This window comes from Rhinatrema bivittatum, chromosome 3 (genome assembly GCF_901001135.1).
Source record: "Rhinatrema bivittatum chromosome 3, aRhiBiv1.1, whole genome shotgun sequence".
NCBI classification, from domain to species: Eukaryota; Metazoa; Chordata; class Amphibia; order Gymnophiona; family Rhinatrematidae; genus Rhinatrema; species Rhinatrema bivittatum.
In genome coordinates, this window is record NC_042617.1 from 336,282,264 (window position 1) to 336,306,556 (window position 24,293).

The following is a 24,293-nucleotide window of genomic DNA, read 5'->3' on the forward strand; positions in this document are numbered from 1 at the left end:
GTCCTGCTACCCTTCTGAGTCAGTTTGTGAATATGAGCGCCTGGGAGCCAAAGGGGAGGGGAGTGCTGAAAGTAACTCTTGCCCCGTGAGCTGTTTTGTGCAGTGAGTGCCCTGTGTGCATGTACTTAAGACGACCAAATAGATTTTTACAAGAAACTATTTAATACAGATGAAGATGGGATGGGAATTCGGGAGAAATGGAATAGGAGATGGCACACAATTTCCTATTTTGTTTCTGGTCATTTTCAAAATGGAAAGATTTAAATGCAGATCAAATTTGGCAGAATTTTGTACCATTTTGAAAATCAGGGGAAAAAAAGTGGCCCATCAGATTTAAGCCTAGGCCCGAAGCCGGGGCCTTGCATAGGGAATAAGCCAAGACCCAAAGGCCCTGGCTTACACCCAAGTGCAACACCGGCAGTTCGGCTTACTCCTGAAGCTAGGGCCTTACTTAGGCAGAAGCGTGACTGGAAGTATGGGCTGCCGCCTATGCCCGAGTGCAATGCTGGGGTTGCAGCCTAGGCCCTGGGCTGATGACAGGGCCATGGTCCAGATGTGAGCAAAGGCCTAGGCCCAGGAATTTTCCTGATCCCCACTTACCTTATCCATAGGGAATCTAACATTACGTCCAGGTCTGGTCCTGATGTCTGGGCCTCAGCCCAAGATCTGGCACAATGCCACGGCCTGGCCCAGAGGCCAGGTCTCAATGCCTGGGCCTTAGCCTAGGCCAGGGCTCGGGCCCAGGCCCAATGCTGGAGCCCCTCCAGAGGCCATGTCCAAATACTTGGGTCTCAGCCCAAATACCACTCTGATGTCAGGGCCCAGTTCAGTGTCCGTCCCAGGCTCACTCGCTGAACTCCAGGCCTCAAATGTCCACTGTGTTCTTTCTTATTCATTTTTCTCTTGATGCCGTCTGCTGAGAACGCACCACAATAAATTAACTTCATCTCCATCTCCTTCTTAAATAGTTTCTTGCATAAATCCATGTGGTCCTCTTAAATACATGCACACAAGGCAGTCACTGCACAGTATGACACTCAAGACAAGAGTTGCTTTCAGCACTCACTTTCCCTTTGGCTCCCAGGCTCTCATTTTCAAAAAGTGAATCAAAAGAGTAGCAGGGCCTGACCTCCAGCCACCAGCCTCCTCATCCTGGCTCAATGCCCATCCCTTTCAATGGCCTTGCCTACACTGCTTTTTCGTGTAGTAACATATTTGTAATTTTTATTGCGTCTCCTGTTTTTTAAATCAATTTTGCACTATGCTGGAGTTAAGTACAGAGAAGCTATTCTTAATTAAAAAAAAAAAAAAAACTGAACAAACTGTGAGAATTTGAATTACATATGTTAACTGCCAAACAACAAAATGGTGCCCCCTGCTGAGGAGGATGCCCCAGAGTTAATTTACGCCAGCAAGTCCTCAGTAGACAGCGTCATTTCAAGAAAGAAGACAAAAAAGAAAGAAGACAAAAAAGAAAGACGACAGAGAATCTACGAGGCCTGGCTCCTGTGGCCAGGCTTGGACCTGACTCTGGGCCGAGGCCCAGGCATCAGGACCCAGCCTACAGCTGGCCTCCAGACCAAGCCCCAGAATCAGGCCTGGACTTTGGCTTTGGCCCCGGCTTTGGGACCAAGCCGCCAAGCCTGGGACTTGCACAGGGCCTAGGCCGATGTTGCAGCAACCTACCGCAGCCTAGATCTACACAAGGTCTAGGCTTCGTCCTGAGCCTGGGTCTAGGCATTGTCATCTATCAACAACCCCCCCCCTCCCCCGATTGGGTAAGTGGGGTCCAGGAACGATGCTGGCCCCAGCATTTTTTTGGGTGGAAGAAATGGGTGGTAGAGAAGGGAGGCCCTGTTTCTTTTTTTTCTTTTTTTTTCATTTTTGGGGTTATTTAAAATATTTTTATTTTGTTTATTTAAACTAAATAAATGAAATAAATATTAAATTAAATTAAATTTGTGGGATACCCTCCCAAATGAAATGAAAAATGAAACACAATTTTTACATCTTCCCACCTCTACTGTGCATTGCCATGTGGAAGGTCCCTGCCTCAATACACAATCTGGCTCTTTCGCTCCCCAGAGTGGGGGCTGCTGAGGAGGCAACATTCACAGCTCCCAGAGGGGAGGAAGTCAGCTTCATTGCTTCAGGGTAGTACACAGTGAGCGCATTCAGGGCCCACATCTGCAGGGGCCCAGGGTTGAACCCTGATGCACGGCCCCCTGGACAATCATCACATGACCAGGATGGGGAGGGGGGGGGGGCGATACAAAACAAGGGAGGGGGTAAGGAAATTCCTGAGTAGTTGTGAATGAAGGCTCTTGACACCAGATGCCAGCCTTGGTTCTGACTGAGCTGAAAGCCCAAAGGAGAAAGAGAAAAAAAAAAAAAAGAAGAAGCTAGGATTATAAGTGAGGAAGGATAAAATTATTTTGAAATTAAGAGAAACTTTTTTTTGTTTTACAGTCCAGGGAATAATGTCCTGGATCAGTTTACAATTGGATATTTCTGAGAGAGCAGGCAAAAAGGATTTTACAGGAATCATAAATTAGACCTACAGGGGCCAACATTATGAGCAGAGTGAGACTAGGACCCTAAGAAGGTGGCTGTCCTTGGCATGCTGCATCGCTTAGTTTATTAACATGTTGAATAGCTCAGCCTGCTTGACCTGTCCTATAATACATGTAGAATTAAGGAAATGTCTCAGAACTTCCATAGTAGATAGTAGCTGAGAATATTATACGTCAGCTTGCGTGCCTTACTATAGTGGGGAGCCAAAATCGACATGCATTAAATGTAAGAAAGCAGGCACATGAATGTAACAAACACACTAGACATAGTTAATGCAGAGAATATAATAGACCCTGCAAATGGGCCTGCTTTCCACTGAATATTAATTGCACCTTATATTTCCTATAATGGCTATGTGCATCTGTGTTATACTGGTGTGCCTGCGTTCCTGCTTTTTCCGTGCTCAGAAGAATGTTAAAGAATCCCGTGCCTGTTGTTAAGTGCATGCCAACACGTCATCCACCCACTATTGTCTGCTCCGTACAGTGTAAAGACTGTTATATTTATAATGCAGCGCATTCAGCGTCTGCCAAGCTCAGGAGCTCAGAGCTGCATGTCGCAGTACCACCGGGAAAACAGTCCAGAGGAACGATTCTAGGTAACGCAGCCCCTGTAATCTGCACCAGCAGCATTAAAGTTAGACAGCATTTGAAGCAAGGTGAAAATTCCTCTGGCTTGCCATGCAGGGAGGGCGCTCTGACCAGTAATTTGACATGATTAACTGCCACCCTCTGCACTATCATACCTATTTACTCAGAGCAAGAGAGAGAAATAGAATTGGTGTGCTGGGGGAAAGGAGGGGGGGGGAGTGGGGTGGCAAAAGGGAGAGGAAATGAAAAGGAAGACAGAGAGAGAGAGAGAGAGAGAGAGAAATACTAATTCTTAAATGTTTTCTACATTCTCTGAAGGTAATTTTATGCTACATGCATAGGGCTCAGGTCTGTGGGTGCTTTTTACCTGCAGATTTTAGCCTGAATTTTCAAAGCGGATTTACAGCATGTGTACAAACAAGTCTGCTGTGAAAGCCTGAGGTTCACCGGGTACATGCATGGACTTACACGCACAAGGTTACAACTTGCTCTCGAGCAGGTGTAACTGGGTGAGTGCAGATTGAACGTGCATGCTTTTGAAAATCCAAAGCATGCATGTCAAATCTTTCACCGTCCCCCACCCCAGAGCGCCTATTTCAGCTGTGGGCAAAAGTACCATTAAATTGGGTTTGGTGGGTACTTTTGTACGCAGAACCTCCCAGGTTGATTTTGAAATGGTGATTTACATGCTTAAGACAGCACTTTATGCATGTAAAGTGCTTTGAAGGTCAGCCCTTATGAGAGCACAGCGAATCCACTGTAATGCATCCATTTCTGCTGGCTGGCTGCCTCCATTATTCTACCAGGAAGGACTCATCATTAGCATCACGTCAGCCCACAGAACTGGAGTGAGGAAAACGTTTCGTAGCATATTGTTACCACACCTTCTGATCCCAAATCATAACATTTGTCCAGACTCAAGAAACATTACCTCTAAAAGAAACAAGTCTCTCACCAAAAAAAATTGCTGCAGACCCTGCTGGCAGAAAATTGCAGTACAGCATGCTGATGATGGTGGTCTCTGCTCGATAACTATTAAAAGATCTCATCCCTCTAATGCTGATGTGAATTCCCATTGTGTCTCAAACTATGGGCTTCATTTACTAAACATTTTTCCCATAGACATAGAATGGGAAAAAAAAACCCTTAGCAAATCAGGCCTTCAGAGAGGCACGATAGGCCTGAGCAGAATACGTACTGGATTCCTCAAGGATGAAGACACTGAAGAGATTCTGCATGCTTCTAAGGTGCCCAGCTGACTCTTTTTTGCATGGCAGATGATGCAGTCTTGGCTTTTGCATGGTGACATGTTCTGAGTTCCCTAACATAGGGCTTGTCCATAGGTTTCAAAAGCCCAACCAGAACATTATAACTTAAAAAGAGATCCCCATCTGGCAAAAACAAGTGAACAAAAAACAACAAAAGAAACACAACGAAATCATTTCAAAAGTGATCAATTCAATCAATCATTCTTTTGTTATAATTATTAATATCGTGGGCTGTGCATGCACTTCATTGTACAGTATCCATCACAAAGCAACCATTCGGCTTTGAAGGAGGCAGAATGATAGGATGAGCAGGAGCAGAGGAGGTGCAATGAATTGGGATATTCACAAGGCAGGATTTTCACTCAGGAAGATCATTTAACAAGAATTAGTGAGACCTTAGAAATTCTGTCTATACACTAAAATCAAAATCCACTTATAGCTCCAGAGCAGTGTTGGTCATCCTAGCAGCACAATAGAGAATGAGATAAAGGAAAATTGATGAAGGAGATTAGGGAAAGGAAAAGCTTTGACCACCATATTAGTGTCAAAGTATCATACTAATCAGATAATGCTACTTTGTCGTTATAAATTTTCTCTCTAACTCGGCAAGCCCAGACATCTTTCATCTTCTGTTCAGTCTTCTTCCCAATATCTTGCTATCTTTCCTTTATTTCTCCAGAAACCCAAAAGATCCTTGGCTTAAATTTGCATCATCAAAATGAGACTCCGTTGTTGCATGAACTAACTTGGGAGCTCCACCGTACAGTCTCTGTTAATTTTACTACTTCCTTCTGCCTGACGAAAAAAAAAAACACCCTTTCCCTATATTTACCCATTAAGAGCTTGATTATTAGGGCTTTTCTTCCGTTCTGTGTCTCGGGGGGGGGGGGGGGGGAGGAGAGGAAGCTGAGTGAATCTGAACCTAAATGAGACTCTGACACTTCCTCCTCCACCCTCTGGATTTCCCTGTCCTATTACTCAGAGAGGATAACGTTTAAAGAACTGGGCTTGAGCCCATATTTGTGCGTATATGGTCACCCGCAGGTCTATCCTAGTATTTTATAAACCACATGTATCATATATACACGGGTTATAAAATACGCATAAATCTACCCTGTACCACTGACACATATTTATAGATTCGTGCAAATATAGACTAAAAAAAAGTGCTACTTATTCAGATAAGTAAGATACTAAGATAAGTCTCAGTGCTACTTATCTGGATAAGCAGCACTGAGACTTCTCTGGCTAACTTATAGGGTCATTCACTAAAGCTTTATCGCATACGTTAGGGCCCTAACGCACGCAATACGGCCATATTGCATGCGAAAAGGGACTTCTGCATGTGATATAATGCTAATTAGGGGGATGGGAGGCGGGGAGGAGAGGAGTCAGGGCGGGGGGAGGGAGGAGTTGGCAGTGTCTTTGCTGCCGGCGATAATGTTACCATTATCATCAGCAGTAGCGTGCCGAATAGCACCACCTTTCAAGGTGGTGCTATTCAGTGCGAAAGCCGGCAGTGAAGACACTGCGGTGGTGCGAAGGCTGCAGGCTTTTGCAGTCCCACCCCCCCTCCCCCGTTTTCGCTGGCTTCATCATTCAGCGATGAATGATGAATCCAGGCCTTAGTTAGCCGGATAAGTTGATTTTTTGAGACGTATCCAGCTAAGTGTCACTGAGCTGCTGAATGTGTACATGATGCAAAAAATGTGCACATTTTTCAGAGCTGTTTTAAAATTATACTCATGGATAATTTTCATGCAAAAATTAAGCAGGACTTAACCGCGGGAGATATGTGCGTACCTGGGTGGCTTATAAAATCCGCTCAGCGCACGCCGGCCCCACTTGTGGGTATATCTCCCGGCTTAGGCGCGCATAGGCCTTTTAAAATTTGCCTGAATACCTGCCATGCTGGGTCAGATCAAGCGTCCACTGATCCAGCATCCTGTCTCCAACAGTGGCCAGTACGGAATATCCCAAGCAGTGGGTCCGATTCCTTGCTGTTCACTCCCGGGGTAAGCAGTGACTTTCCCAAATCTGCCTGCCTAATAATTGGAATTTTTCTCTAGGAATTTCTCCACACCCTTTTTAAATCCCGCAGTGCCTGATGCCTTGACCCATGTCTTCTTGGCAACAGATTCCACAGCTCTGCTGTGGTACCTGTTGGTCATAGAGTGTCAGCTAGCCAAAGTACTATTGGAAAGGGTAAATAGCCATCCCCTATGTACCAGGTCCATCCTACCCCATGATTCTGCAAACCAGCAGTATAGCACATGAAATATAGACTGAAAAGCGACCTCTGAAGATCGTGACTGGCCCAGAAGGGAAGATGAAGGGGAAGGAGATGCAGAAATAGAACAGAACAGCAACAGTGAAAAGAAAAAAATGCCTAACTAAGGGCCTGATTTACTAAGGCTTTTCTCCCATTTTGTGTCTATGGGAAAAATGCTTAGTAAATGAGGCCCTAAATTAGGGAAAAAATTCCCATTTGGGATTTTTGGGCATTTTCTAAGCAACTCAGGATTCGCTCTCATCCCTGTTGCGCTGGCTAGGTGCGCTTTCGGATCATCTGCTGAAATCAAGGTCCACTTACACACAGCATAAAATGTGTGGTGGCAGAGCATACTGTGAAAAAAAAAAAAAAAAAGCCCACATGGTCAGATACACAAAGCTTTACTTTCATAGAGACAAATGGAGAGAAAGTAGTTTGGACTTTTAGCCTGCCCCACAGTATACAAAAAAATGTTTATATATATATATATATAAAAATGTTTCATACACCAGTAATTGCATTCGATAAAATGGAGTTAGCTCACATTACATCAATTTCCCATTTCAGTGTGTCAAATATCCTGCTTAACACCAAAGGCTGCAGTTCAGGAGCACTGAGCGGGCATAAAAATGTTCACAGAGATAATTTATACTGCAGTATACTGAAATGCATCCACTAAATGCTGAAATTCACTCACCATAGAGTGAGTCATCTGTACTAGGTACTGGAGTGAACATGCATATTATGTGCCCTGTAGGCCATGAAATGTAGAGCGTCATCAGTCAATCAAGGCACCAGTTTGCTTTCATGCTCTGACTGTAAGTTTTACTTTCAGAGGCCAGCTCTAGGCTTTCCATACAATCTGTGTTCCTGTTAAAGTGTCTGAGATCCAATCTCCATCTGAAAATGTATCATGACTAAGGGTGTTTACTTTGTCTTAGCTCATCTCTGATTTTATAGATAGATATAGATATATAATGTGTATGTGTTTGTATATAGTTCTTTTTTATGGAAACAAATATTTTATCAGTCCCCAAACAATGCATATCTGTGATCTTTATCTACCTATATCTATCTATCTATCTGCAAACATACACACACACACACATACACAAAAAGATATCTAATGGAAATTGAGATGAATGTATTAATTCCCAAATTATTCTTTTTAAATTAAACTTTGCACATGTAATTTCAATATCTGTTTGCACAGCTTAAATACAGCTTAGATACATCCCGAATCTGGAGACAGATGTGAAATTACCTCTGTTTCAGTGCATATTAAACAGACTTTCAAATGCTAAGTTAAAGAGAGTAGATCTCTGCACTATCCTATGCATTTCATACGATCGGTGCAGCAAAATTTCCAGGTGTATTGCAAGAGGCCCAACAAAGGTTGCAGGCCACTGAAAATGGTAAGCTCAGCAAATCAGCCACAGTAAGCAGCAGAGGGATAGAGTTTGTTAAAATATTTCTGTTTTTAGTGAGCCAGGCTTTTAGGGAACTGGCCAGCATCCATGCAGCAAAGCTTAAGGCCAAATTTTAAAAGTCTTGCACGCAAAAAGACCGAGGGATACGCGAGTAGCCGGGACGTGCGTGAGCCGAGCTCATTTTAAAAACGGCCCAGCCACGCGCATATCTCCCGATACATGCGGAAGTGCCAGGCTCAGTAAGAGGGGCAGGCTGGGGGCAGGGATCGGGCAAGGTGGGGGCCAACCAGGACAGAGGGCATTAGGCCCTGTCCTGGGGAAGCACGCACTGGCAGCGGCCAGCACGTGGAACTTGCTTCAACTCACCTGAGGAAGTAAGTTCTAAAACAAAAAAATGTAGAATATTTAGGTGGGGTTTAGGGATCGGGGAGGGGAAAAGGGAAGAAGGCTAGGTAGGGGGATAGGAAACTGGGAATGCCGTATCGTGTCACCATGCATTTTTTTTTTAAATCCCCCCCTTGTGTGCGTGAGATGCCACCTGCCCGCACATGTGCGCCCTAATATAGAACTCGGCCGCGCATGTGCGCGCAGGTATTGTATTTTATATCATGCGTGTGGCGACACGTGTTTTAAAATCTACCCCTTAATTTCCAAAACTGGAGACCCAATGTATGCTCATTTTTTCTCCTGCATATTCTCTGTGGATATCCTGAAAAGCAGCCTGGCTGTGGCGTCAGCAGGGCAGATTTGGGAAACTGCAGGTTGACATCTCATTTTCAAGGAAACACTAGGGGATCCTATTAACCTTCTCTTCACTAGCTCTTCCCTAGCCCCCTTATTTCCTGCATGATGGCTTTTACGTGAAAGCAGAATCAACCATTCTAAGTGAATTAAGCTTTTCTCATTTATAACACATTTTTACATAGAGCAGATCTGAACTGGACTTTGCTTCTACCTGCAAAGACCAAGGAGACCCTTAAATCAATCTTTTTGGGTCTATGGACATACAGTATGTTTCATGAACTCATCTTTTCATTTCACTCTCAGCTTAATATGCTGCTCCTCTTTATGGGATTCCCAGTGCTATAATGGGTTGAAGCTCAGGTCACAGCAAGATTATGTTTTGCCATGTTATGTATGTAATTGACCGTTAGGTATTTTTTTTATGTACCCGACCCAAACTTTAAAGGGAGCAGACAGAGGTTGTCATCTGCAGCAGTGGGAGGCATGGCCGAGAGTCAGGGCACCGATGCTTGCGCTCGGAGCACGGGGCCCCAAGTTCCTGGTGCTAATGACGCCACTGGGAGCAGGCAAGAAATGCTTTTAAATAAATAAATAATCCCACATGTGTCTCTAGAATTGGTATGTGTCTACATGCAACCTGTGCAAACAAATATTGAAATTACACGTGGGGTACCAGGACGTGTTTGGGAAGCCCTGATTTAGACATAGTCCAGAACCGTTGAGCAATTTCAGTTCTTGAAGGCCACAACTAGGCTGGTTTTCAGGATATCCCCAATGAATGTGGATAAGGTACTTAATCTGCATACAGTAAAGGCTGGATATGCAAATATATCTCATGCATATTCATTGTGAAGGTCCTGAAAACCAGACCAGTTTGCAGGTCTGGAGGACCAGAACTACTCATCAGTGTACTACAGTGGTTGATTGCAAGGAGTGTGTGCGTGTGTGTGGTTGTGTGTGTATATGTGTATGTGTGTGTGTCTGCACACGAGGGGCAGGTGGGAGGGAAGGGAAGGGGATCTTTGCCTCCCTCCATCCCACATTTTGTTATATAGCTCCCCTGAAAATTTTCTCTGCAGGCACTCATGACAGTGAGCAATATTTTTAAAATGCTAGCACACTGGAAATACATAGGGTTTATTTTTTTAATTAAATGCATACAGCATCCACCACTAATCTCTGTTTAAGAATAGTTAGATTATCAAGTCATTTTATATATTCTGTACAACTGATCACTTTTGTTTAATTCCCCCACCCCAAACCATTTATTCATATTTTAAACCCTCCACCTCAGACATAACTAGAAGTAAGTATATTCTAAGACTATCCCTCAGCACCACTCTAATGTCAGCAGAAGTCTCCAAGTGCAAGCACATCGCTTCTGAGGAAACATAGGGGACTATATTCAGTGGCACTTCGCCACACAACTCACAAATTAACCAGCTAAACACCCACTTTTGAATATTTTGGACACATATTCAGCTAAACTGTGGCTGAATATCTCATTATTTGACTAAAATTTAGCCTGCTAATAATGTACGGGCATTTCTGGGAGGAGTTATGTTAACTAGCTAACTTATTCGGCTACCTCGGGTCATGCCAAAGAGCTGTCTGATAGATAGCTGTATAAAGTTATCTGTAAGAGAACCGGCTATATTCAGTAGTGTGGCTGCACTAATAAATATCCCTCCAGAGTTAGCCAGATAAGTTTATCCTGTTATCTTTGCAATCTGGCCAGTGACTGAATATTGCCCCAATAGTAAGGTAGTAAATGAAGTCAGATAAAGATCAAAAAGCCTACCTACTCTGTCCAGCAGTGATTTTTTGCACATTTATCCATCATACATGGAACCCCACCCCGATCCCATTTTTTCCCCTTTAGAGTTGCAACTGGCGCTCCACGCAACTTTCTCCATGAAGGACAATGTAGCCAGATCACTGCTGCCCTGGACTGCAACCGTCACTCAGTGAAGGCTGCGGAATTCCCTTATTACCATTCTCTTGCCTTGAGGGACCCTCTGTGTTTATCCCATGCTTTACTGAAGTCTGCCACTGTCCTTGTCATCGCTATGTCCTCTATGAGAGCATTCCAGGCATCCACCACCATCTCCTTGAAAAAAATACTTCCTGACATTGGTCCTCAATCTACCCCCTTGGTGCTTCATATTGTGACTCCTAGTTCCTCAGTTTCCTTTCCATTGAAAAAGCTTGGCTTCCTGTACATTAATACCTTTCAGGTATGAAATGTCTGTATCATGACCCCCCCGCCCCCTCATCTTACTGTTCTAGGGCTTCTCATACAAACCCCACATCATTTTGGTTGCTCTTCTCTAGACCATCTCTAGCCTCTGTATATCTGTTCTGAGATATGACCTCCAGAACTGAACACAGTATTCCAAGTGAGGCATCATTACCTCTCTACAACCTGTAGAGAGGTAATGATGCCTCTCTACAGGTTGTAGAGAGGCATCATTATGCCTCTCTACAACCTGTAGAGAGGCATAATTACCTCTTTCCTTCTACTTGGTATTGCTCTCCCTTATACTTCCACGCATCCTCCCAGCTCTTACCACCATCTTATCACACTGTTTCGCTACCTTAAAATCATCTGACACCATCACCCTGCCCTGGTTGGAGCACATTAGCTGCTTGCCACCTACTACAGGATGAAAAGAAAAGAATAGATGCCTGTAGTCTAAAATTAATCCTTTATTGAAGTGGAGACACAAGGGTAGCCCGACTCTGGCCGAGTTTCGCCGTCACAAACGGCTGCCTCAGGGGCTAAAACATAAATAATTATGTTTTAGCCCCTGAGGGCTGTTATAGATCGCCTTCCTTTGTGCTTTTTGGTGCCACCTACTACATACCACACCCATTGATTTCTGTACCCAAGTGTATGACGCTTCACTTTTTGTCATTAAATCTTAACTGCCAAGCATTAGATCACTCCTCAAGCTTAGATCACTTTTCATTCTCTCTACTCCTTCACGGTTGTCCACTCTGTTGCAGATCTTAGTATAATCTGCAAAAAAAGGCAAAAAGACAAACCCTCTATCTCAGACATAGCTAGAAGGAAGCGTACTCTATCCCTCATCACTAGGGTTGTGCATTGATTCTTTTAGTATATATTGTTTGTTTCATGTCATTTTTTTGCTTGATTTCATTGTAAAATGGTTTGGGGTTTTTTTTTTTTTTTCATTTTTCCCTAATTTTGTAGTTAGTGTACACAGTGACGGTAAATTGTAAACAGCCGCGCGGGAGCACATATACACGCGTATGCCAGCTTGCATTATAACATTTATAACTTGTGTGTGTATATATGTGCGCATAGTAAAGAAAAAAATATGTGCGCACAATTTTATAGGGACTCGCGCATGTGCGTGCAAATGCCGCCTCTACCAACTAAGTGGGAAATTTTAGTAAACACGTGCGCCAACACCAGTTTTCTCAGTTTGTTCCCAGTTCACCCAGGTAAGGGATAGGACTTCCTAGCCCCCCCTTTTATCCTGTTAGACCCTATCCTTAAAACTCCATGGACTTGCCCAGTTGTTTATGTTTTTTAGGACTTACAGGCAGGCAGAAGTAAAGTGAAGTGGTAGGGGACCCCAGCGCACACTTGTGACCATAAGTATTTACATGCTGGTTTCATTCATAAAACCTGGAACGCCAACGCACTGCCCAGACCACCTCCATGCCTCACCCCTTTTCTGGGAACATTTTTTGTGCTTGCACAGGGAAATATGCGCATATGTGGGCGCCATTTAAAATCAACACATCAAGCACAGGCCCGACTTTAAAATCCACACGACAAGCGCAGGCCTGACTTTTGTGCATATCTCCCGGTTTTGGCACGCGCCGGGTTTTTAAAATCCACCTTTAGATTCTGTTAGTGCGCACTGAGTGGACTTAGCACACACTGAATACAAGTTAGTGTGCACTAGGTCTAGTTAATGGACACTAAAGTACTAATGGCACACCAACACGAAACTATTAAGAAAATTGAAATTTTGGTGGGTTTCTTTTTCATTTCAAGGTGCCAATGAAAAAGAGAATGTTGGCATTGTGCATTTCTTTTTAAATGAATGCACATCCCTACTCTGCACCACTCTTTGCCCAGCAGGAGCTGTCATAGTAGTTACTTTCCCTACCCCTCCAGGCCCAGTCACGTCACTTCTGAGTTGTGCCTGAGCCTGGCAGGGATGAACACAAGTCTGCTGCAACGCTGTGCACAGCATTACGGCCTGAGCTACCGGGCTGAGCTCCCCTTATTTCTTTTGACAGGAAGTGAGAAGAGGATGCCCAGGGGGTTCTTTAATTTGCATTAAATTTGTTAAAGCCTTATTGGATCTGATTTAGTAAGACTTTTTTTTTTTTTTTTTACCATTATGTGTCTATGAGAAAACATAAAAATAAAATTATGTAAAGTGACATGATCTGCTCTCCTCCGAATCCTGCAGAAAACTTCCCCACCCTGCCAAGGCACCATTCCTGTTCCACATGGAAGTTCTTACCAAACCAGCAACTTATATAAGGCTTAAAAAAAAAAGAGGCACGATGCAATAATTCTGGACGCAGAAATAAAGCTCAACAATCATTTGTCCGGCTAATTTCCCACCACACCGACTGCCCCAAAATAGCCAGACAGTGTGCTACGAAGCTAGAAATTTATTTGGCCTTTTGAGGGGCATGGCAGGGACATTCTGGGACAAAGCCAGTTATCTGACCATGTTGCCTGGATAAACAACAGTTTTCAGCATTATACGTTAACAAGGTACCTGATTCACGAAGGGTTTTTCCCGTAGACACAGAATGGACGAAAAGACTTAATGAATCTGGCCCTTAGCCAGAGAACTTTAGGCTAGATGAAGATCAATCCTAATGTTAGCTGGATAAAACTATCTGGCTAACTTTAAGATAACCAGAGTTACTCAGAGCTGTAGCCATACTACTGATTAGCTTGGCTAAGTTAGTCAGATACGTTTGACCCACTAACTATCGTAGCCCGGCCAATGGCTGAATATTGACTTCTAAATGTATTAAGGACACTCATTAAAAGGGTATTGCCTACAGTTTATTTGTATTGCTATGTTTTCCTTTCATCAAGTGAGATAATTATTAGGGATGTGAATCGTTTTTTGACGATTTAAAATATCGTCCGATATATTTTAAATCGTCAAAAAATCGTTAGGGCCACGATACAATACCAATTCCCCCGATTTATCGTTAAAAAATCGTAAATCGGGGGAAGGGGGGAGGGCAGGAAAACCGGCACACTAAAACCCCCTAAAACCCACCTCCGACCCTTTAAATTAAATCCCCCACCCTCCCGAACCCCCCCCCCCCAATGCTTTAAATTACCTGGGGATCCGGCGGTGGTCCAGAACGGTGGCGGTCTGGAACGGCCCCCTCAATAGAATCGTGTTGTCTTCAGCCGGCGCCATTTTTCAAAATGGCCGCCGCAAAATGGCGGCGGCCATAGACAAAAACGATTCAACAGAGGAGGTCGTTCCGGACCCCCGCTGGACTTTTGGCAAGTCTTGTGGGGGTCAGGAGGCCCCCCCAAACTGGCCAAAAGTTTCCTGGGAGTCCAGCGGGGTTCCGGGAGCGATTTCTTGCCGCGAATCGTTTTCATACGGAAAATGGCGCCGGCAGGAGATCGACTGCAGGAGGTCGTTCAGCGGGGGTTCCGGACCGCCGCTGAACGACCTCCTGCACTCGATCTCCTGCCGGCGCCATTTTCCATACGAAAACGATTCGCGGCAAGAAATCGCTCCCGGAACCCCGCTGGACTCCCAGGAAACTTTTGGCCAGCTTGGGGGGGCCTCCTGACCCCCACAAGACTTGCCAAAAGTCCAGCAGGGGTCCGGAACGACCTCCTCCGTCGAATCGTTTTTGTCTATGGACGCCGCCATTTTGCGGCAGCCATTTTGAAAAATGGCGCCGGCTGAAGACAACACGATTCTATTGAGGGGACCGTTCCGGACCGCCGCCATTCTGGACCACCGCCGGATCCCCAGGTAATTTAAAGCATTTGGGGGGGGTTCGGGAGGGTGGGGGATTTAATTTAAAGGGTCGGGGTGGGTTTTAGGGGGGTTTAGTGTGCCGGCTCACGATTTTAACGATTTTTCACGATAGTTTACACACCCAAACGGCAACAATACGATTCCCTCCCCCTCCCAGCCGAAATCGATCGTTAAGACGATCGAGGACACGATTCACATCTCTAATAATTATAGACTAGTCCAATGTACAGTTAAATGGGCAAGTCTTAATTATCTATATGTTACTGAGTGGGAATATTTGTACTATTAAGTGCCTTCTCAGAGCTCCTCGTGCCTACATGTCTTTGTGGAGGCCTCCATATATATGTTGATCCCACAGCAAGTAATGGGCATCTATAATACACACAGCTAACCAATAACATAGAGAAATCCATGGAAACACTGACTGGTTCAGGCAATGAAGAGTAATAGGGCCATCACAGTTTTTCCATGGATAGTTCAGAGATCTTCCACGATTGGTTGCATGCTTTCAGCGGTTCAAGGCTACCATTCCCTTATGCAATGGAGAGCATCCACTGGAGGGCTAGACTAGGCTAATCCACATATTCATGTAAATGATTAATGCAATCTGGGAAATTAGAATTGATCATGATGCAAACTTTGGTGCTGAGCATATCGTTACAAAGTGATTTAATGTGAAAACTTTGCCAGTGATAGCATAGGGGACTGTATGTCATTCATAGACAAAAATTTCTAAATTTGATGCTTCTAACAACTTTTTAAACAATGAGGAAGAAACCAAAGTAAATACTTTGTTAAATGTTATACAGTATGGCTTAGCAGAGGGGTGAGGAAGCTATGGTCTGCAGGCCAAACCCAACCCGTTACCACCTATTTTGAGGCCCACCTACTTCTATCATGAGCTCTAATAGCTCCCCCCCCACACACACACACACCCACCTCTGATTGAATGTGGAGGGCAGGTGGTGTGATTGTGGCTATGCTGAGCAGAAGCGACATGTCACAGAGGACAGGCAACATTGCGAAGGGTGCTGTCTATATAGAGGAGAAGGGATGCAATGAGAGTGGCAAGGGCAGTGGCGGCAGCAGGATGGCGGCCTGAGCGGGAGCTGAGTCAGTGTGAGAACTCAGGGCAGCCAGAGCAGGAGAGTTGGCAGGGTTGGGATGAATCTGCGGCCTGAGGTGAGAGGAGCAACAGGACAGAGAGAAATTTGTCGCTGCCTCCAATAGCCCCATCGGGCATAGGAGTCTTGTATGCTGGTTACACGCAGAAAGAGTTGGTCTCACTGAAACACTGTGTGCCACTGAAGAGAAGGCCTGCTCTTAAAGGGGCCATGCCAGAAGTAAGTAGAACTCCACTGGAGAGTTTCCCTGCCATGATTTTCTAAGACTGAAAGAGCCTGGGGCTGGTGCATAAAACTCACACGACTGATGCAGATCAGGGCTGCAAAGTTTGCAGCATACATCAACGATGAGAAGTGTATGCCTGAGGAATTCCAAGGGCCCCCCACTCCAACTGGAGTTGCTGCAAGGGACCTACACCCCCGCTTCCTGACAGAAGCTCCAAGGGGGACCTTCCCTCCCCCCTGGTGTTGGCGAGAACCACAGATGTGGCCCTGCCTAAGAAATTTTTGCCCACCCCTGGTTTAGCATGTAATTTATATCAGTGGTTTTCAAGTCGGTCCAACTTCTTGGTCAGTCTGATTTTCCTGATATTCACAATGAATATGCCTGAGATCGATTAGCATGCACTTTTTCCATTTTAGGCAAAAATATTGATTTATTATTTATCTCATGCATGCTTATTTTAGATATCCCAAAAACCAGTTTGGCTGGGCAATTCCCAAGGACTAGCTTGAGAACCACTAGACAATATGACCTTGAAAGTGTGCTCTGCAATAAAATGTGTTCTTTTCTGGATTTCAAATTTGTTTTATATTTGGTCAATGAACAGCAGGATGGCCTCTTCCCGTCCCTGCATAGCTGCCACCTCCTCTCCTCCAGAGGTATAAAACAGGGCACTCGGCACGGGACGTTTTCTGTGATTCACTGAAAAGCAGTCTCAAAGGCACACCAGCCAAAGGGCAAGAGATAGGCAGGATCAGGACGCTGGCAAAGAAGGACAGGACAGGGGCACCCTGCAAATCTGAGATGGAGGAGGGCCAGCGCATGGAATCAAATAATAACTAGGACAGCTCAGAAGAAAATGATGCTTCCAAATTTATAATGCAATAATGTTTAAGCATAAATTATCCTTAATAAACCTGAAGTGCTACTTACAATGCAGCCAGTGGGTATATAGACAGCCTCAATGTCTACTCTATTTTTGCCATATTGATTTACAAGATAATATAGAAATGGCTGGAAGGATAGACGATGGCTGCATGCGACGATCCCGGGCACTGCTGATTTATTATACAGCCTCCTGCGCTTACAGTTTTTCTGCAGTCACAGCAGGAGTTTGTCATAAGGCGAGACAAGGGGCTAAGTTTCTGTGAACTCTGAAGGCAATTCCAATTGTTTTCCAATGAAGAGGCAAAATTACTTTAGAAAGGGGGTCTGGGTAGAGAAGGGAATGGCAAGCGAGACGGCTGGCTGCACCTGTGCGCCTTCCAGAGCTGCAACCTATGGGTGTGAGCGCAAAAGCAGGAAGGGACATGCAAGGAAGAGAGCAGGAAATGAGCAAGGCTGGGAAACGCAGAGACGCAGCGCGTATTTGATTGCTTTGTGATTTCAGAATTGCAGCCCTGACGTTCTTGATCCTAAGCAAACCACTGTAAGCAGATCCCTGATGTTTTAGCTCAGCAAAGTGAGCACAACTGACACATTTTTCAGGTTGAGCCAATGAAAGAGAAGTCTGTTCGGAAACCCTTGACATGCCTAATGCGTGCCCATTTACCCTTCCACGGACAAGCTTGCATTTTATTCTCTCTGAACTGAGGCTTTACGTACGTATTCCACACAAGGAAAAACCTGTGCGCCTGCCTAGGCTGCACTCAGCTTGGGATACTTTTTCATGACATGCAGTACTAGGCCAAATAAAGACACATGGATAATAAAATAAACAAGGGCCGATTTTTTTTCATCTTTTTTTTTTACTTTTTCCCCTACTTCTGTATGAAGAGTGGACAGAGCCAATTCAGTTCTCCTTACTCATAAAGCAGGTTTCATATGCTAATTCTTTTAAATATCTGTAGGGATCACCATGAGGCCAAAAAATATGTTTTTGTTTTCTGGGGTTTTTTTTTTTTTTCCATTTTTGATATTTTTTTCATTTGGCTTCTTTATAGTATGCACTATTTTTTTTTTTTTTGTAGTGCCCACTAATTTACATGTAATTCTTACAATAAAATACTGCATACTATTTTGATTTGGTGCACATTAATTGAAATGGAACGTAAAAAAACTAAAGCGCATCTTTGGTAGGATGCGTGTTTCCTTCCTCGGCTGGAGTGTGTGTCACCTTTGTGATGTCCCAAAATTCCATCAGCACCAACAGAGAAGACCTCCAGCATCTTTGCCAAATCACAAATGTTAAAAAAAGATGTGTCATGCTGGTGCTTCTGTTGTATATGTTCTAGTTAAAGAAGGGATGTCCTGTCAACTTGATCCTCAAAGTATACCCCCGGAGCTTAAGTGCCAGGACCAGCATGCTGAAGGCCAAAGTCAGCAGACAATACATACTGCAAGCAATGGTGCGAGACCAAAAAATCCTGCAAGGGTCAAACAGGAATGAGAAATAAATAAAAAAAAAAATAATAATAATTGTGACTTTTGACAATTATTAGGCAGTAAAGAAAACAAGATAACAATTGCCAAAAAAATCACAGAAGTGGACATGTTACCTGGCAATGACAAAGAGCACACAACTGACACCCAAGTAAGCCAGCAGAATATACATCCAGATATCAGGGGAGAGAGGATTCAGGAAGGAGAAGACGCCTGGATTTGTACCGTTGGGCTTGCGGTACAAAATACTTATTCCGAGGGTCATAAAAGGCTTGGAAAAATCGATGACCTTCTCCCGAACGTAGGTTATAGCCAGTGGAGCCACGGCCAGGTCAGCTTTCTGTTGACAGAAACATAAAGAGAAGAAAAAATAGGCCATAAGTCAGAAGAAGCAAGTAGGACGCAGGCAATCAAATTAAACAAAACACAAGCTTTACACTTGAAGAAATCTGTCCCTGTACCATTAAGATGAAATTTAAAGCTCTTTTCTTCCTCTGGTAAAGAAATCAGATTTATACTGCTGTTCCTTTTTTTTCCCCCCACTAAATATTTCTTAACTTGAACACAACACTATCCAGACACAGAACAAAGACTCATATGGGAAAGATATAAAGGTGAGTTGGTTTATTCTAAGAGCCCTGGAACAGAAGACATTTTTTTAGTCATGATTATCTTATAGTCAAATAATGAATGATGGCAGAAAAAGACTGAAATGGCCCATCTAGTCTGCCCAGGTGAGACTTGTGCCCACTGGCTTAGCTATGCATGTGTTCCCACATTCAATCCAACACCAGCTCTCTCTCCCTTTTCCAACTCCTCCCCAGCAAGCCTAAAATCTGCTACAGTCACGGCCTCTGTCACCTCCGCTACTAGGCCATTTCAGGCCTTGCCATCTTCAGCTTAGCTTAAGTATTGATTTTATGAGGAGTGAGCAACCGGGCCTCCTTCTTTGTTAAAATCCAGCCTCCCCAGGTGCATTGGAATGAAACATGGTCCCTACAAGCAGGTCCCTCAGCCTTCCTGAAGGCACAATGCAATTATACCACTGATGCTTAGGACTGTAACTGCCACTCCATGCAGGTTACCCCAATGCCTTCTAGGAATTACAGTGCAGGGCCTATCCTGTTTTTGGGCTGTAACTGCCATTCCATGTAAGTTACACATGTGCCTTCTTAGAAGCACAACGCAGTGCCAAAGCTGTTTTTGGGCTGTAACTGCGGCTCCATGCAGATTATCCCAGTGCCTTCTTGGAAGCACAGTGCTGTTCTGGGCTGTAACTGCAAATCCTTGCATGTTACCCAGTGCTTCATTCCCATCATCTTGCCTCCATGTTTTTGGAATTCCAATACCTTTTTTTTGTCTCCGCTAATTCCTCTGTGAGGGCATTCCAGGCATCAACTAATCTTTTCAAGAAAGAGTATTTACTGAAGTTCCTGAACCTTCCTGCTTGCAGATTTAAAATGCCCTTTACCCTGAAAAAGGTTTGCTTCTGGAGCATTCATATTTTTCAGCCATTTAAATTAAAATGCTTTTATCATGATTCCCTGTCTCTCCTATCCTCCACTACATGGTTTCTTAGTCTTATCCCATATGGCTCTTGGTACAGAATCCACACCATTTTAATTGCCTTTTCCTGGATCACCGCTAGCCTATCTATCTATATCTTTTGAGGACAGGGAAATACCTACAGTACCTGAATGTAATTTGCTCTGAAGTGCCTGAAAGGCAGAATATAAATGAAATAAATAAATAAATGCTTCCAAAAGTGAGCACAGTGTTCTAGGTGAGAGGCTTTATCAATGGGATAGGGAAATATCTAGAGTACCTGAATGTAATCCGCTTTGAAGTGCTGAAAAAAGTGGAAAAAGCGGAATATAAAAATCTAAAATAAATAGAATAAATGGCCTATAGAGAGAAAAGATCACATCTCTTTTTCCTCTTTCTTTTCATTCTAGCATACCTCTGGCCCTGGCCACAGCCTTATCATGCTGTTTCGCTCTCTTGAGATCATCAGACACTATCACCTTCAGATCTACTCTCATAGTGGGTGCATATCATCCTCTCATTTCCCATCATGCATCACTTTCAGATTTCTGTCCCCCAAAAGCATGGCTTTCTACTATTTTTCACTGAATGCTAATTGCCAAGCAATCGACCGCTCCTCTAACTTTTTTTTTTTAGATCACGTCTTATTCTGTCAGCTCCCTCAGGAGTATCCTGGTCACTGTTTTGCAGATGCCAACTGAAAAGAGGCAAAGGAAGGAAGAGGTCACTGCTAGCCATGCTGAGTCCCATTTGGGAAGTGGGGTATGAAAGAAAGGCAATTCTGACTTTTGATAACAGAGAGTAAGGGAAAAATAGAAAGTTGACTTCATGTCAGAAGGAAAGAGAAAAGATGTTGCTGTGAGCTGTGGAGACTATTCTCAAACTGCATTTTATTAGACTGATGGGAGTGGAGGCAGGAAGGCAGCTCAAGGAGAGAAAGTGAGATAATCTGCCCAGATCCTGCTGAGTGTGCTGGCTGGTGTTTGGGAAGAGACAGATGTTTCTGGGCCATGTTGCGTGCCAGCAGAGGGGGAAAACGTACTCAAGCCATGCCTTGTGCATGGACAGAGGGAGATAGGTGCAGCTCAGCGGCTTTGAAAGACAACAGCTCAGGGGTTGTGAATAGGGATGAACCTGCGACCAGTGGAAGTAATGCTAAAGAACTAAGCCTAGGAGAACCCTTTTCCTCCAATCCTCGGTCACTATCATCCTAGGGAGTTGGAATAAGTAAGAAGGAAAAACATATTTAAAAAAAATATATATATATAAGAGCTAAATGGTGCTCGATATTTATATTCATTCAGCTTGCAAATGAGAAATACTTTTTGTTGTTACATTTACACTGCCAAAAATACATTTCGGTCAGGCTCAATGATTCAGCCTGCTGGTGATAAATCCGTGTAGACGTGCCTCGTGGGGAGCACAAAACTGTAATTTTACCTTAAAGTACAGACAACAACATGACAATGTTTTCTACTAAAGCACAGTAACTTCCTTATGAAAAAAACAAGCCGAAGCGAGGGCTCTATTCATCTCCTGCTTTTGCTACCTGATCCGCAATTATTTTGCTACAGAAAATAAAAGAGAAACAGTTACGACCCAGACTGCACACCAGGAAAATGAAAAACAATGACAACAACAACAGAACTGCCTGTATTTTCATGTTAGCAGACAGAACCCTTTTTTAGAAGAAAACTTAACCACTTCCCTGAAGTTATCAAATAAATATCCTGTCGATATGAAGGCACTACAACGAGATCTGATAACACAAGTGGACTAAGGCATGGTGGAAGTTAAAAGAAGGAAGATCAGATTAGGGATGTGAATCGTTTTTTGACTATCTAAAACAATCGTCAGATATATTTTAAATCGTCAAAAATCGTTAGAGCCGCGATACAATAACAATTCCCCCAATTTATCGTCAAAAAATCGTAAATCGGGGAGGGTGGGAAAACCGGCACCCTAAAACCCACCCCTTGAGTTAGCAAGGACACGGACTCACTTCGGCTGTCTAAGCTGCTCTGCCTCCTCGGACTTATCAAGAGTACCCGCTCCTCAGGGGCCGCGCTCTCTTTTCTTTATTTCAGATTGCAGATGGGAACCGGTACTTGCTCCTCGAGGGCCCATGCTCCCGTACACTCTGAAGATTCTCTACTGCCTGGATGCTATCGCAGATACAGACAATTGTGAGTTGCCATCGCTCTCTCAGAGCTTTCCCTGGAACCAGGTACTCACTCCTCGAGGGCCTAAACCCTTTCCAGCTACTGAACGTCTTGAAGACCTTATGTGAGTTTTGTCATCTAGTTCTGGCTATGAACACAGCATACCCTATCTACTCACTATCTATAGTCTGTTTTCAGCTCAGCAACCCTGGGATCACTGTTCAAGTTTCCTGAGTGACTTCAGCCCTGCCGGGCATATCAGCTCACTACTGCCACCTCTGGTGTTTCTACTAACCTGTCTAATAAAAGTACTATCTGTGTCTCCATACATAAGCCTAGCTGGTGGTCCCTCTCAGGATATCCTCCTGGGGGCATTGCCATCTGCCATTGGCCCAAGGACCCACCTATCTATATTTCTCTACAGCTGGGTGCCCTCTCCAAGCACTCCTTATCAGGAGTCTTCAGCAACAAATTCATTACAGAGCTTTCACAACAAGATTGATAACTCCCTAGCAGATTTGTAACAGATTGCTAACTCCTCCCTTCACGGGAACTGATGCAAAACAAGATTGCTAACTCCGTCTCCCTTAGGGACTGAGGCATAACAAGTTTGCTAACTCCCAGCTCTAACACAGAGCTTTCATAACAGGATTGCTAACCCCTCCTTCCTTAGGAGTTGTCACTAACTACTATCTGCTTGCTCCTCCTATCAGCATAGCAGATTCTAACAGGAACTGACCCTCATTTGCCTTGACTATGCTCGGACTGACCTTGGTATTAACCCCTCTTTAGCTGACCACTTCTGGATGGATACTCTGGTTTTTGACCCTTGTGCTTCACTCGGACACTCTCTTCTGGCCTTCTGTAACTACCAGACTGGCCTGCTTGGATTCCATCCGCGGCCTTCACCCGACTGGACCTGCAGGCGCTGTCTGTCTCTCCCGGAGAACCTTCCTGAACTGTTACCTCCCTAAGGTCTCCGGAGCTTCCAGTTCGGGTCTTGTCTATCCTCTCTGCATCAGCCATGCACCCTTGCTTGTGGTGGGCACATCCCTCTGCTACCTCTCCGGGAGACCACCTGAGGCCCACCTAAGTCCAGGCGGTCCAGGTACCCAAGAGCTCAACCTGCGGAAACCCCGGACTGTTATTGGCGAAGCTTCAGCTAGCCTCTGTCTCCTCATGTGCTCCGCCTCCTGGTGGCAGGCGCTCTCTGGGTCCGACCAGAGGGCCGTATCAATCCTGCACCAGGCCAAGGGTCCACCTCCAGCACAACACATTCTTCACATAGGGATGTGAATCGGGCTTCGGACGATTGAAAATATCGTACGATATTTTCAAAATTGTCAGAAATCGGGGGCTCCCCCAAAACGATAGGAAATCCCCACAAAATTGTTTGTGGGGGTTCTTTTATTGTTTTGGGGGAGGGCGTGAAAAACGGCACTCAAAAATAACCCCTAAACCCACCCCGACCCTTTAAAACTAATCCCTTAGCTTCCCCCACCCTCCCGACCCCTCAAAAAACTTTTTACAGGTACCTGGTGGTCCAGTGGGGGTCCCGGGAGCAATCTCCCACTCCCGGGCCATCGGCTGCCACTAATCAAAATGGCGCCGATGGCCCTTTGCCCTTACCATGTGACAGGATATCCGGCCAATGGCACGGATACCCTGTCACATGGTAAGGGCAAATAATGGATACCAAAGTCCATTGAGCCCAGCATCCTGTCTCTGACAGTGGCCAGTACAGGTAACAAGTACACAACAGATACCAAATGTAGATCCACAAATTACAAAAGTGAAGACAAAACCTGAACTGCAAACCTCAATAAGCCAAACAGTGTTTGCAGTGCAAAACTGGAAAAGTAGAAACTGAAATACATTTCCTCCCATGCTTAAGCTAAGCCCTCCCATCATTCTTGTGGAGAGTGTGGGGAGGGGTATTTTGTTGCGAAACACTCA

The 24,293-nt window shown here is 44.5% G+C and overlaps 1 protein-coding gene across 1 annotated transcript in view; it reads right to left on the reverse strand.

The window, feature by feature from the left end:
- The window catches only part of GRIK2 (glutamate ionotropic receptor kainate type subunit 2), a 1,473,996-nt gene that overhangs the window by 426,688 nt on the left and 1,023,015 nt on the right, over window positions 1-24,293 (reverse strand). Inside the window, exon 11 of the mRNA XM_029595353.1 lies at window positions 18,747-18,970. Within this exon, the coding sequence (XP_029451213.1) occupies window positions 18,747-18,970 (224 nt within the window). The remainder of the gene's footprint in view (window positions 1-18,746; window positions 18,971-24,293) is intronic.